Source organism: Xiphias gladius, chromosome 7 (assembly GCF_016859285.1).
Source record: "Xiphias gladius isolate SHS-SW01 ecotype Sanya breed wild chromosome 7, ASM1685928v1, whole genome shotgun sequence".
Taxonomy (NCBI): Eukaryota; Metazoa; Chordata; class Actinopteri; order Istiophoriformes; family Xiphiidae; genus Xiphias; species Xiphias gladius.
In genome coordinates, this window is record NC_053406.1 from 3,083,523 (window position 1) to 3,098,444 (window position 14,922).

Consider the following 14,922-nt stretch of genomic DNA (forward strand, 5'->3'; position numbering starts at 1 on the left):
CTTAAATTTTTATTCACAGACTTAGCTGAGGTCAAACAGGTAAATGAGCCGTTCACATGTCTTGTTGAATTTGCCATAACTTAACTTGTGATTTTGTACATGTTTTGGATTGGTGTTGATACCTGCCTTGTGATGGGGGTAATGTACATAGCTGAGACAATTTATTTCAGATGTCTTAGCACAATGGGAGGCTCCAATCACCTGATATTTAACACACTTACAAGCCTTTCCTTCCCTCGAGGGATTCTGTGCCGTATATAGTTTGTGTTTCTTGACTGTTTCATGGATAGTGAACCAACATGTACACATCCCTTTTCAGTCCCATGAAGAGCGAGGCTCCACCATCCACAGACATGCCCAAGTGCAAGGGGATCACAGGTCCTATCAGTGAGGATCTGCCCAAGGAGGCTGACTTGATCCAGACCAGAAAACTGATCCAAAGTCTGAAAGCTTATGGTGTATTTGAGGACGACTTGGAGCTGCAGCACAGCAGTGACACATATTTTAGTATTTCACTATTTCCTCCTCGATTGATCAATATTATTTGGATAACGTAGAACTGTAAAAACATGTTTAATTTTTAATTTTTTTTGTTTTTGTGTGATTCCGTGTCTTAGATATTACGCTGCTATTGAGACCTCTTACCTGGGTCTGTTATTACTGTGAAAAGAGTAAATCAGTTAAACAACAACATCCTCAGTGGATAAAGTTAATGCCAGAGGTAGGCAACAGGTGAAAGGGACCGTGGCATGGTTTGCTTCAGCGAAATGCCAGTATTTGAAAATGCTCTTTTTGTTTTATTTGCAGGGATAAGGTTGTGAAAAGACTGGAGTCACTCTGGAAGGAGTGGCTCAAAGAAATGTATGAATAAATGGTGAGAAATTGTTGGTTAAATCTTTTTTTATCTATACTGTTGTTTCAAAAGTTTCTCTAAATATGATACTGAAAACATTAGCTGTTATTGCATAGGTAGAACAATTTCATTGTTGTGCTTTTTGATCTAAAATGTACCTGAATATGTGACTGAAACGTCGGGGGCGAGGTCTTTCCATTTGGCTCCTACTATCTTGGAGCTCACTCAAAAGGTCATCAGGAGATTCTCTCGTCTACTGTAAGAGCAGGTTAGGACTGTGTGTGTGAAACTTGCATTTTACAGCGTTGCTTGTGATTCATAACGTGAATACACTTTGTTGATACACAGTAGCTTAGTATATGTGAAGCTGCTGTGTGATACATTTGCCAGCCATCAGTTTCACAAGGGACACTTTGTATTCAGGGGACGAGCAGCATAGCCTCTTTCAGTGGAGGGTTACCACCTCTGAGAGTACATGTTGAAGATAATGCTCTATTGAAATATAGACTTTCCCCTCATATGAATCTGTGTTGCTCTGACAGGTGCTGATATGGATGCCCTTTGTGTTGGACTTGGATTTCTGGAAAGAAAGGTCTTCTTCACCTCCTTCCACGAGAAGCTGAAAGCCCAGAGGGAGGTCAAAGACCTACAGGTTAGTCATATAAGTCATTTATTGTGTACAAGTCAAAGGACATTTTTCTCCCTAGTGCAAGTGACTGACAATATTCTTGTCCTTAGGCCACTGAGAGGCATTCGTCCCTTTAATCAAACTGTCTTAAAGTGGAAATGAGGTAATCCAGAGAAACAACTCAGAACTCTACTGTCTGCAGTATCCTCAATTCACGTTTTCTTTGCATGTGCCTTAATCATTGGTTTGTGTTTGTGTAATTTTCTAGGCTGACTTGGTCTTTGCCCGGGTGGAACGATAGTGCGTCCCTGAAAATCTGAACCTTCTGGACGACAAGATGTGAAAGAGCATGGATAAACGTTGCGTCAGGAGTCTCAGCGGTAAAGCATCAGATTAAAGCACACAACTGCTCAGGGATCCTGCCGTGTTACCTGACAGCTCTAGTCGTTTTTCTTTGATGTACGACAGCGTGCCAGTTTCTTTGTTCGTGGTTTGTCCTTTTCTTACTGTGACAGTTTCTATATTAATCTTTGTTTTCATTCTGTGTTCACAGGCTACAGAGTTACAGAGGAAATGCCCAATGCCCAACGTTTATAATTTCAGTTGTGCTTTGAGAGGCGTCAAGCTGTGGGCCGAAGGTGAGTTGACCGGCACAGAACTAGTTAAGCTCGCTAGTCACTCAAGAGACTTGAGCCTTTGAGTGGACTTGTGCCCTTACATGATAATTACACATTTGCACAAACTGCCCTGTGCTGGCCTTCGCTCGAAACAGGATCACATGTCACTGACTATATCCAAAATCATTTTCTAGTCAGTGGTGCAAAATAACTTCAATCTCAGTTCATTGTTCACTATGAGGTGAAATATTGAGTGTTAATTATATAGGGATTAGTAAAAGAGTGTACAAGGAGCTGAATCTGGACACAGTCGGTGTTCTCTTTTCTGTACCAGGGCGCATGTTTTTCGGTCTCTCGTGTTGCCATGGATATTTTGTTTGGTTTGTCTTGCTACCAGGCAGCCGCAGCCCAATCTCTATTTTGCAGAAATGAACAATGCACAGATTTACTTCACTATGCAGCTGTCAAAACACTTGTGTCTTTTATCCAATTTCACATCATTTTGGAATTTTTGGTAATAGAAGCAGGAAGCAATAGTGTGTGAAATGTGAAATAAAATATTTTATTTTAATAGATATCCAGGATTAAACTCTTACTTTGAAAACTCTCAATTGGCTGTGGGGTGTAGCCAATTACAGCAGGCCCTTGTTAGGTAACATTGTGCACTAGAGGTCCTAATCTTTTCTCTCATCCTCTTTATTTCCCTACTCCAACATGCTGGGCTTCTTGGGTGGTATATCATGGGCCATACTGGTAGCCAGATTTGCCAGGTGTACCCAAAATGCTACCGCGTCCACCCTGGCGTTTAAATTTTTCAAGGTTTACTCCATGTGGTGAGTTGTCCCAGCATTTCTGGTGTCCTTGTTAAATGAAAACATCAAAACTGGGTTTACTAAAAGTCACTTGGCACTGAGATCCAATGTAGTCAGTGTAGCCTGACTTGACCATGAGTGGGTCTAGCCTTGTTTCCATTAAAAACAGTGTGCCCATTTGAGCTTATCTCTCGCTCTCTATGGACAGTCCCTTACATATAATAAACAGTATTCACTTCCTACAATAACCAGTTTCTAAAGTTCTATGGGTTGTTGTTGTAGGAAACGTGTGATTGGATTGGCAGTTCACATCACTTGGTGCTTAAAGTGAGCCTTTCTCCATTTTTGAAAGGCAACTAGAAAAGAAATTCTTCACATTAATGCTTTGTAAGCGCTGTAGACGAGGATCAGTTGATTTGAAAATCGTGTGTTTTGTGTCAGGGCGTGGCCAGTCCCAGTTTGTTTGAGGGTAGTAGAGGAACTGCTACTACAGCCTTCCTTCTAGTGATCCCAAGGTGGGGCCTCGGCAGGATTTTATTAAGGTATTATGCTACAAACCTGGAATCGTGTCTATTTGTGAATTGTCCAATTTTAGACACAGGTAAGCTGAAAATTTGTGTTCTTCTATGTTTCCAGATCAATCACAGTGACCGCTGCCACTTAATGCCCATAATTACCCCAACATACCTGCAGCAGAACACAGTTTGCTCTGCTGCTAAATCACTTTAGTCAGCTAAAGGCAACCTCACAGTGCTGTAATCCTGGATTAAGTTAGCTCAGTTTAGTCAAACCACGTTCAGCTCATGACTTCAGGGGTTGTTTGAGGGTTTTATTCTGCAAACAAAGTGATGGGATTTTGTTTTACGCAGACTTGAACAAGCTTTCTCTTCCTCATTCCCAGGCCTCGCCATCGCTCAGGAAATACAACAGGAAAAAGCGAACTGGTCCAAACTCTTTAAAACTACAAAGGTTTTTGAGAAGTACCAGTATGTACTGAGCTACCTAAAGATAGAAATAAGGGTTGTCATGGACAAAATATACTCACATAGTCACTGCTTTCTAAAATATGGACATTTCCTCCAACATTATTTTTAATTATCATTTTTGATATTTTTAACATATACTTCATATACCTCTTTCTACTTCTTTCTTTCCACTTAAATGTGCCTTCAAAGAAGCCAGAGCTTTATATTGGATGATTTTTGTTATTTTCCTAATGAATACATGTATTTTACATGGTTGTAAAAAAGAAAATTCCTGTACTCCAGCTTGTATCCAGTTCAAAATCAAATGATTTTGTCATGTGTCTACCGTGTCGTATGTTCTATTCTAAAGGATGTTGATGTAAATCCATTCGTTTTTACACATTGTGCTTTATAGGGCGTGACATTGTATTTTGTGATTTTTTTTTTCTCAGAGTAAGATACTGAAGGCAGGCTCATTGTGGGTTACACAATGAAACTGATCTGGTCTTATTGTGAATTGACCATGTTTTGCACCTAACAATTCTTGAATGGCAAGTGTGTAATGCATATCCAGAACATTTTTTGCTGTTTTTAAATAAAAATGTCAAGCGTAGCCTGTTCAAGTTATTGAAGATGTGGATCATCTTTTGTCTGTTACTGTGACAGACTTACATTTGTTCCCGCTTCTAATGAATGTGCAGACAAGTTTTTTCCATTTGCTGTTGTTAATTTTAAATGTTGACTGAAGTCTGTTCCAGTAATTTTAGAGGAAGCGGATCATCTGTCTGTCTGGATTTATGGGATTTTGAATATAATTTCGAAACTCGTAATATGCTGGTTCAGACTTACATGTGCACTCAATTTTGATGGTTGAATGCTGATTGTTTTGATGTATTTGCGGACCAAGTTTTGATGGTTTCTGTTAGTCATTCAAAATATGGACTGAAGCCTGTTACAAAGTATTTGCAAAATGTAATGATATCTTTATTGCTACGAGGACTGTTGAAGTTTTGAGTCCGTTTTAAAGCTCTGAATATGCGCTGCCTGACTTAGCCTTATTGCTGTGTCTGAACTTTCTTATTGCGTTTCTCTCTTTTCTCTTGCCTTCGGTTTAATGTCTTGTTTGAATAAATCTGCCGTGTGTTCTGATCTCACTTTTTTACCTTGATGAATTTCAACTGAAACTCTTCATGATCTGTTTTTCTGGGATCACAACATTTTTCTGGCCTTTGGAAGGTCAGAACAGGCAGTGTCCTTGATATGGTTAATGATGTAGTTATTATTTTGTGGAAGAGCTGATCGACATAGTGAACGGCTGTGTACAGCTATTGAGGTTAATCTTTAAAATTGTGTTGTTGAGTTTTGGTATTAAACACACAAACGCAGATCGCTTACATTTTAAAACAACACAGGCTTTATCCTTTAAAATAGTCTGATTTGTTACGTTTAAAGTTTATAATGGCTATAATGAAGACTAGTGTCCATCTTTGTGTAGTGATGTTACTCATTATGCTGTATAATAACTCGACCTATTTTAAGTATATTGATCAGATGAATTCACAACAATCTTGGTTGGTAAAATAGGCATTACATTCTGCTGCGAGCAACAACAACCACAGGGAAGCAGCCTCTTGAGTGGTGAGTACACAGAACAACTAAAATGAGCCCAGTTGATGTAAAACTGGAAGGAATGGAGACATTTTGTCGGCAATCTTTTATCTCTGGGTGAAAAGGCTTCTTTATTAATGTCTGGGTCTCTCTCCGAGAGAGAAACGAGTTGTAATATTTAATTCCCAGCTACTTATGTGATTTCCTCTTTCGGAAAATGATGTTTTGTTCACTCTGTCGGGGTTGGCCTGGTGGAGTCCAAAATCAGACTCCTGGTGGGGATTCTGGAGAGAAATGCGGACGTGTCCCTGGCTCATGTTAACGTGCAGCCCTACCCTGGACACAGGAAAGCCGATAACAAGTAAGGACGAGATTTCATGGTTATATTTGAACTCATTCCCGTTTGCTGCTCTTATGCTGTACAAAGCTTCATATTTTAGTAGTTAGATGTTGTACTTTGTCAACTCATTGGCCTGTATTTTGGTTTTAGAGACAGAGTGAGCACAACGTGGCTGATTGGACTTTAATACAGACGGATCTAAAAAACAGAAAACAGAACTGACCTCCGACCTCCTTTCCTTCACTGATACTAGTATTTTTTTTCTTTCGTATTTTCATTTTGTGCTGTTGCAGTCTACAGCACGGAAGAGAGCTGTAAAATACATAAAAAGGGGATGACCATATCAGCCACATACCTGAGGAGGGACAATCTCAGCGGGGCGATACCTTATGGCACACGCAAAAGGGTTTTTCAGTCCAAAACGGAATCCTGCAGCGAGCCATCAAATCTCTGGCACAGTGCCACCCAGTCATGCACCACCTGTCGGCACGTGCCAACCAGGCACAAAGAGGAAAGGCTGGCCTCAATCTGAGACACCAGCCAGGAGGATGAAAGCTGACACGGTTTGCCAAACCATTCCATGCTTTGTTGATGACAAAATCTACTAGTTTGTTGTGTGAAAATGTCTTCAATGTTAGTGTTGGGATTTTAAAGGAATAGTTCACCATCATGTGAAATCTGAAGTAAATCTGAAGCCACAAACAGCAGCTGGTTAGCTTTTTACATTATATCTCTTTGGTTTAATCTGTACAAAAACCAAGTGAAAAATGACACGTTGTGGTTTTTTAATGCATTGGACTCTTTACGAACCTTGATACTCCTCTAGATGCCTGGTAACCACACAGTGACAGCAAGGCTCCAGGAAGTTACTGTGCCCAGCCAAGAAACAGTCTGGCACATCACTTCTGTAAAACCCCAACGTAACATTTGTACACTTATCTATTATTTACTTATAATACTTGCATAGTACAACATTTTTTGTACAGATAACCTTTAGACAGAGCCATAGCTGTTTCCCTCTGTTTCCAGTCTTTATGCTAAGATAAGCTAACCAGCTTTTGGATGTAGCTACATAAAGAAGTAAGAGTGGTATCAATCATTTTATCTAACTCTTAGCACGAAAGTCAGGAAGCATATTTTCCAAAACTAATCCTTAAACATGCCCAGAACCTGTGTGAAGATATGAGTCTAAACTATTTGCAAGAAATGAGCCCTTGATGAGAATGTTAAATTTAAAAAAATGAAAAATGTCCTTGTTCTCCTTGTCTGTGAAAAAGGATTTATCTGTTCAAGCACCCTCCATGATTCCACAGGCCACAAAGAGACCTCGTTCTCCCTGTTCAGAGCCTTCATCTAAGAAGTTCAAACCGAATAAGGAACCAACTAGAGAGGCAAAACCCACCTGCTCCAAACAATCCCCTACGGGCGTCTCGCTCAGTAAGAGTCCGTCTCCCAGCGTGAGCAACAAGGGACCTGGCGCTCTGAGCTCGAGATGCCGACTAAGAAATTTAAATATGACCTGGTATGCTACACTATCCCTGAAGGTGTCCCTTACTGTACACTGTTGACCCTCTCAGCTCACAGTTCGATACACAAAGTCTCGCTTGGAGACTTAGTACCAGTAAAGATATTCATATGTAGTGACTTACCTCACTGTCTGTTCCAGCCCACTGTGGCGCTGCCTGAACTGCCCCACCGGGCCTGTTACCGTTGTGAAACAAGCCATCAAACTACAACTCATCGGGTGCAGCATAGAATTATGGATAGAAACCTCTCCTTAGTTGCCTCTTGGTGCTCATACCTCTACGCTCTCCTTCCGTGTCATGTCCTCCATATGCCACAAACAGCACATACGCTGGGATCCATAGAAGGCCCGTTTGCAAGGAGGATTGACAGATCAGGACGAATGTCATCTCTTTTCGCCACAAGAGGGCAGTGAAGCCTTTCTACTGGCCGCGGCGACACAGACACACTGTCCCAAGACCAGTCGGCTGGTGACCGAGATTAACTACAGGGAGAAACAAACATCCCTCCTTGTTGGGCCTCATGCATTAAAGTGTCTGTAGTATGGTTACGCATCATACAGTCCCCAATGACGGATGCAGATAACATCCTGAGAGGAGAGTGCAACAGAATGCTACATTTGCTTATGAGGTAGTTTCATTCTGAATAGATTTCCACCCTCATCACTATACAGTATCCACTGTACAGTAACTTGGTCAACTGTCATGTACATATTTTTAAAAGAGCTTGAAAGGTACTTCGGTGAGAAAGATAAGACTTGAACTTTAGTTTTGATGGATTTTGGGCTGTTAATTATATGTTTTTTGATCACTTGTGTGTGGGGGGGGGGCGTATTTGTGCCAGCTGAGACACCCAGATACTCAGCTGTAGGAAGCAGACTCCTAACAGCACCTAGTTAAAGGTTTTCTGTTGTCTGCGTCCCAATCTGCTCAAAATTTCCCAACATGTAGCTTGTAGGAGTGTGTATCTTGTTGCTAAGGAACAGTTTTTCCCATGACCCCCAGCAGGTGGTCTCTTGATGAATATCATTACATATCCCCATTCAGGGGTGGCAAGACATCTTTATCTCTTGCAGACCATATTTATGGGGAGGGATGTTTATGCTCACTGTGGTTTTAGACCTTTATACCTTGACTGAGAGATGAATTTGCGATGTAAAGCGATTGCTGACATAAAGGAAAGGCTGTATTGTGTAGGAGACAGTCTGTGATTTGAAACTTTTAAATAATTATCTAGTGGGATGGACGTACAAATCAAAATTAAGCCTCTTTTCTTACGCTGTAATGGCGTACTTACATTTGTCTCTAATTAATAAAGGGCAACATTAGGACTTCATCCAGAGGTGTATCCATCAGAGGTCCAGTCTAGAGTGTGGGGCTCCCCCTATAGTTATGGTCTCTCTTTCCCCAGCCACGTGCACTTTGTGTGCGGCGGAGGCTCAGGGCACGGCCCCCTGTCTTCCTGCTGGGCCTCCATCTGCCGTTGCGGTGGGCTAGGTGCCCAGATTGCTGGCAAGACTGCGTTTATGACACGGGTCTGTGCGGTAGCCGATCCCTGTCTACATGCCGTTTAAATGAGGGAAGTGGTGTTAGATGCTGTTCCATGTACGTACTGGTCTATCAACCCGGCTCCTCACTCATTCTCTTACAGCAGGCGGAAGTGATTGAGGGCCACTGAAGAAGTCTGCGCCGCTTTCTTGCTCCGGACCAATAGGACAAAATTCATCCTGCATCACCAGCCATTATTTTGTTAATTTTTCCTTTTTGATTACTTATTCTGTGTTTAGTCTGCAATGCTTTGGAAAAAAAGGTGACAACAATTTTAAATGCACTTTAAAACCTGTTTTACCCCCCCCCCCCAACCTTTCGGGACCACCATTAGCCATTAGGTTCTGTTAAAGGTTTCTACCTGTTAAAAGAGAATTTTTCCTTGCCACCAGGTGCTTGATCATGGAGGGAAATGTTCACTCCCCCTCCCACTTTCAGACTAATTAAACGCCATAGATAAATATCAAATACCAAATGCGTTGATAGAAGTAGTCGTTCTCAAAAACATCAGGTCTTAAAACTTCATCTTTCAAAGTGTGAAATCATATGTTTAGATGATTCAGCAACGGTTTTGTTCAATATTACTGTCAAGGAAAGTTTCATATCTCTTGGAATACATCTATGTTAAAATATGACACTCAGACAAAATCTAAATTTTCAACCTAAAGTCAAAAAGACCAGTATGGACAAATGGTCACTGTCATCATGTTTGAAGAGATGTTCTGCTTAGGCCAAAGGTGGTTTTTGAAGTATGAGGTTTTGTCAACCTGAATCTTACCTTTAAGGAAAACGGGTTAAATAAAAATGCATCAAAGCCCCTGATTTCTTCTTTTTGGTTCTAAAATTTCAAGCTCTTCTCTCTGGGAAACTTTGTGATTTTTTTCCCCCCAAAATGAAAACTTTTGGAACAATCGTCATATTATAATGAAAAACAGAAACTTGTGTAAACAAAACTGGATAGGAAATGGGATGGTAAGAGATCATATTTCTGACAAGCACAAGGATACTCTTAGAGCCGCATCCAGTGGCTGACACCACTTAAAGTCTATATAACAAAGTTAAAGAAACTGACTTAAAAATCCCTCACGATATAGATCTCCCTGTAACAGTTCAACTGGAAGATTTAATGACACTGATAAAATATGAACTTTTCACAAGAAAGAAGAAATATCAGTAATACATTGATTTTACAATTGTGAATTTTTCCTGAAGTTTTGGAAAGATTTGGAGAAATATTTAGAAAATAGTGGTTACAATATATAACTAAGAAATAGACATTTTTGCTTACTATGATTGCAATTCCTACCTGCCAAAAGATATTAGCATTGCCTAGCAACTCTTTAAATCTCTACAGTAGCATCTTATTGAATGTATCTATTTAAAAAAAAAAAAAAAAAAATCACGACATGTTATTTGAATGTGTATTTATTTTTTTGAGCGGTCAATTTATTAATCGATTATAATTTAACACTGTAAAAGTCTATAATTATTCTGACAGCACCTGTAAGCCTCCGTACCAAAGGGTCAGTTCAGGGTAATTCTTGGGCACCCCTCGTGGTCTCCCTGGGTTCGCTAAACTGTGGAGTCTTCATGCATGACGGAACATGACATCTGTAGACTGTATGTCAGTTTTCATGCTTGTTGTACTTTCATCATACTTGATGCTTTATCTTTTCCTACTTCCCTCAATTTATTTGGTTTCTACATCTTTCACTGGCATTACAAGCCTCCTTCCTTCGCTGCAAAAAAGAAGGGTACGACAGTTTGATTTTCAGCAAGTTTATTTCAGTATAAGTGGTTTTTAAAACACCTCACACTGTTTCTCCACACATTTCGTTTTCTTGCAACCTCTGAGATAAGCAAGCAAGACATTAACATCTTCAAACATGGCCAAGTCCAACATGATTAAACTCCGTGCCAAATGACATTTTGAAGCAAACTATTTGACAAAAGTTGACATTAAGACAAGTGAGGGGCAAACAATCACATAAGAACCAATAATTACACTTTTTACATGAGTAAAACAGAGGAAATGGGCAGCTTACAGCAGCCGACTCAGAAAGGAGCAGTGATCTGACAAAGTTAACCGAATGCCCTAACAGGAACCTCCTCTTCAGCCTCCTTAGCCTTATGTATGGGTAGAGTGTGTGTGTGCGCGCGCGTGTGTGTGTGTGTCAGACTGTGTATGCATGCATGTGCATTTGTGATCCATCACACAAAAAGTACATTACATAGAAACCAAATGTGTTCTAATAAGGCATTATGTGGCAAAACACAAAACCAGAAATTCCACAGAGCAAAAAACAGCATCAATGCCAGAAAAATCAGTTTTTAAGGCCAAGAAACAGAATAAAGTATGTCACCGACGGGGCGAAGAGCTGCATGAAATCCAGCTTAAGTCTTGAGGAAGTCTTAAATGTTAGTACAGACAGCGTTTATTGATATGGGGAAGAATGAGATGATGAAAGAAGAGTGATGCAGGGATTTTCTGGGCTTTACCTGACAAAGAAAAGGTTTGCTGCTCTGGGTTAAGAATTTGGCCTTTGAAGGTTGGAACAGCTGAAATCTGCTTTCAGAAGCCAGTCTACAGAGTAACAACATAAGGCCTGTGTAGTCCACAGCGGAACGGGTGCTTTACAAATTCACTGTAACAAGGGCAAAACCAGAGAGTGTGCATTCACTTCACAGGTGGTGACAGTAGCATAATGAGCTGGGACAATACCTTAAACAGTATAGATATATAAAATACATTCATGAAGACATCCTGACAAACAAAACAAGGTTAATAAGAGCAGCACACCAGCAGTTCAAAAGGCTCAAGCCTTAGAGGCAAAACACAAGTATCAGTTAATGGACTATAGTGCAGAATCAGGTGAGGGGGTGGGATCAGAACAAAGAGGATGATTCCCCAAAATGGTTTTTGTGTTAAACATGTAGGGACGTACAGCAGTGAGATTCTGTACTACTGAGACAGAGAGATAATAGAGATCATCATCTCACAGGGTGTTGTCTCTGTCCAATCAACTGGTACTGACCAAACATTGGTCTCTCTGTCCTTAAAGGGACTCACCAAATAACAAAAGGTACAGGTTTTCCCCCACACCCCTACAACTTTTCAGGTTTTGAGATATCAGTCTCTGAGATTCCTGCTGCCACCCAGTACAGTTGGAGGTGAATAGAACATCCAGGAACTAACCCTGTTAAGGCCCGATCCCAGCAGCATTAGCAAACTCGAGATTGAAATTCCTCACTATTTTGTGACATATAAACACAACGATAAATTGATGAATCTACCGCTGTTAATCTCCGTTACCGAGCGGGCTGCCCCGAGCAGCTGCTGTTAGCAGCTAGCTAGCATGTTACAGGTTAGCTAAACAACCAAAGGTGCGTTGTTTTGGGGTTTTCTTTTTGGTTTCTATCCATGTTTCTATAACTGCATGGCTGAAGGACACAGGCAGCAAAGAAGAAGCGACGCCGCCTCGGTGCAGTGAGCGCAACATTTATAGAAGGTAACGAAAATGAAATGTTTCATTTGATTCATTTGTATGAATTACGATTCTGTTATTTTGTTGTTAGCCCACAGTATCTGCTTACAACCCTGCCCACACTATTTCCTGTCCCACCTGTTTTTTTATGCCTCAGCAAGTGAGCCAATTTCTCGAGCTCCACCATAACCCTGCAAGTAGTCACTATGTGACCGAGCCTCCAGTATACGGCTTTTTTTAGTGTAACTGGTCACAAAAGATTTCATGGGGACTATTTAGCAGAAAACTAGCTACTATACAGCGAAGTCTGGATTATCCAAGAAATTGTCTTTAGAAAGTGATGCAGCTCTTGAAATCTCAGCGACGGATGTCTGAAAACCCAGGCAAATGACACCAAACCAATCTGTGTGAGTAGATGCTACTGGAAGTATGCGGAGAAACGTATATATTTGCATGAATTTCTCTAAACCAGTCAACCTGAACCTGACTCCTCATCACAACTACTGACAATGACCTGTGTCTGCCAGTCATTCCACCCACAGCTGATCCAGTAGCTCTTCGAAGGTTTCTGCACCTGTTCAACAGTAGATGGACAGTGCTGCCTAAGCCATGGTGGTGTTGGTGGTGGTGGTGGTGGTGGTGCTGCGCTGGTGTCCGCTCCGACACAGTTCCCTGAGAACCCCAAACACACTTCCTCTACGACTACAGCTATGGCAAAATGCCGGGGACGATAATTTGTGGTCCTGAATGATTTAAAAAAAATAAAATAAAAATACACATTTTACAGAATGATATGGTACAGCATTACAAGGACAGAACATATTAAAAGCCAATATTTACAAATATTTAGGATCTTGGCAATGCTATGAGGGATACTTTACCCCTCAAAGACAGGAATATTCTCCTCTCAAGGGACATGTGTTGCCTTTACATACAGTACAACAGTGTGCTGGTGGTGGAAAATAAAAGTGTATCTATGGGGACACTACATGGTGCCAATGGCCAAGCCAATCACTAATCTTTTGGTTAAGCCGAGTGTCAAAGACTTCTATACGTTCACAAGAATCAACAGTTTCCCAAACTGTTGATCAAAGACAACTATTCAGATTCTGTAAACGATGAAACACGATCCACAGTTAACTCATCCAATTCTCTCACACTGGGCACTAATGTTACATACGCCGCTATAGTACACACCGTACTATCAGCAAAACATGTAACGCTTGCTGCTCTATTATTTTCTATTTGTATATTCTGTATACAGCATATATCTAAATATTTATTTTTTTGTGTTTTGTTTTCAATGTGTGTATGTGTCATTTTTTGCATTCTAGATTCCAGTCTCTGGATGCTTATTTTGGCTTTAAGCAATGAACCGCTCCTATGGATAGTGAGTTTGCATTACAAATAGGGTCTCTCTTTCCCTGGCACGCTTCACAAACTCAAATCCTTCACAGTTTGTTTCAGTGTCCACCTCTTCCTCCCAGTCTTTTTTTGACCCCATACATATATATATATTTAGTATTATAAAAAATAAGTTATTGCGCATCCAAAAAAAAGTGCATTGTATATTTGAAAAATATCTCTTTCTCTCATTACACTTTTCCATTTTTCTTCATGTTTTCCTTGGGGGGGGGGGTTCCCATCAACAGATTTTCGATGGCGTACTGCGGCATTGATGGGGAGTGATGGGGGTAAAGGGGAGTGGGGGTAGAAGAAGAGAAGGGGAGAAGGGAAGAGAGAGAAACAGGTAATGGAAGGATGTCTTGCTACGCGATGACCATGGGGACATCGTCTGAGAAACCACTGATCATGGGAGCATCTTCATCATCATCACCTGGAGAGGAGGAGGAGAGAAAAAAGAGGGATGTTCAAAAAAGTGTCCTTCCACTAATCATTATTTTTCTATACTAATAATGGATCAAATGACTGTACATTTCTACAAATGGGTTACTCGTGTAGACAAAGATCACACAATGATCACACAACTTTACATTTCTCTTTAGCTCTAGAGAGTATTTACAAGTGTTTTGTTTCTTTACTTTGCTCTTAAAGCTCATTGTTTAGGTTTGTCAGCTGCAGCAGGCTGCTGTTTTTTAGTGAAACACTCTGATAAACAGACAAATTAGCATCTAACTTGTTTATTCTGTGGAGCATCCAGCAGCTAGCAGAGTTGTCAGAGATCGAAAAAGCTAAAACGAGAGTGAATTCTGGATTCATGAAACCGACAAAAAGACGACTCCATATGAATGTCTCTACTGGATGTGGCATTAGGCAACTATTTGCTAACATCTAAGCTATAAGAATTTTATAAAACAAAATTATATCACACTAGCATATTACGCTGTAAATAATGAAATGGGGTCTTTGTATATTCCTCATATAGTGCAACTGAAATTCCATCATCAGTTTTGAGAGGGTGACTAAAGTGTTCAACAATATATTAAGACCTTTTCATAACAATTAAGAGCCCAACATGTGAAACATCATCACAAAGAGTCTGTGGTGTTTTTCTTACACAGACAGACGAACAACATTGTGAC

The 14,922-nt window shown here is 40.5% G+C and overlaps 1 protein-coding gene and 2 pseudogenes across 3 annotated transcripts in view; 2 read left to right on the forward strand and 1 right to left on the reverse strand.

Annotated features, from left to right (window-relative positions):
• The first annotated feature begins 299 nt into the window (after positions 1–299).
• Positions 300–2,530, forward strand: LOC120792139 (annotated as a pseudogene).
• A 270-nt stretch (positions 2,531–2,800) lies between these two features.
• On the forward strand, positions 2,801–7,439 carry LOC120792140 (annotated as a pseudogene).
• Positions 7,440–10,657: 3,218 nt separating this feature from the next.
• The window catches only part of sorl1 (sortilin-related receptor, L(DLR class) A repeats containing), a 101,616-nt gene continuing 97,351 nt past the window's right edge, over positions 10,658–14,922 (reverse strand). For all 3 annotated transcript variants that reach the window (XM_040130649.1, XM_040130651.1, XM_040130650.1), the window contains exon 48: positions 10,658–14,216. In XM_040130649.1, coding sequence (XP_039986583.1) covers positions 14,149–14,216 — 68 coding nt within the window. In that variant the 3' untranslated portion in view covers positions 10,658–14,148. The remainder of the gene's footprint in view (positions 14,217–14,922) is intronic.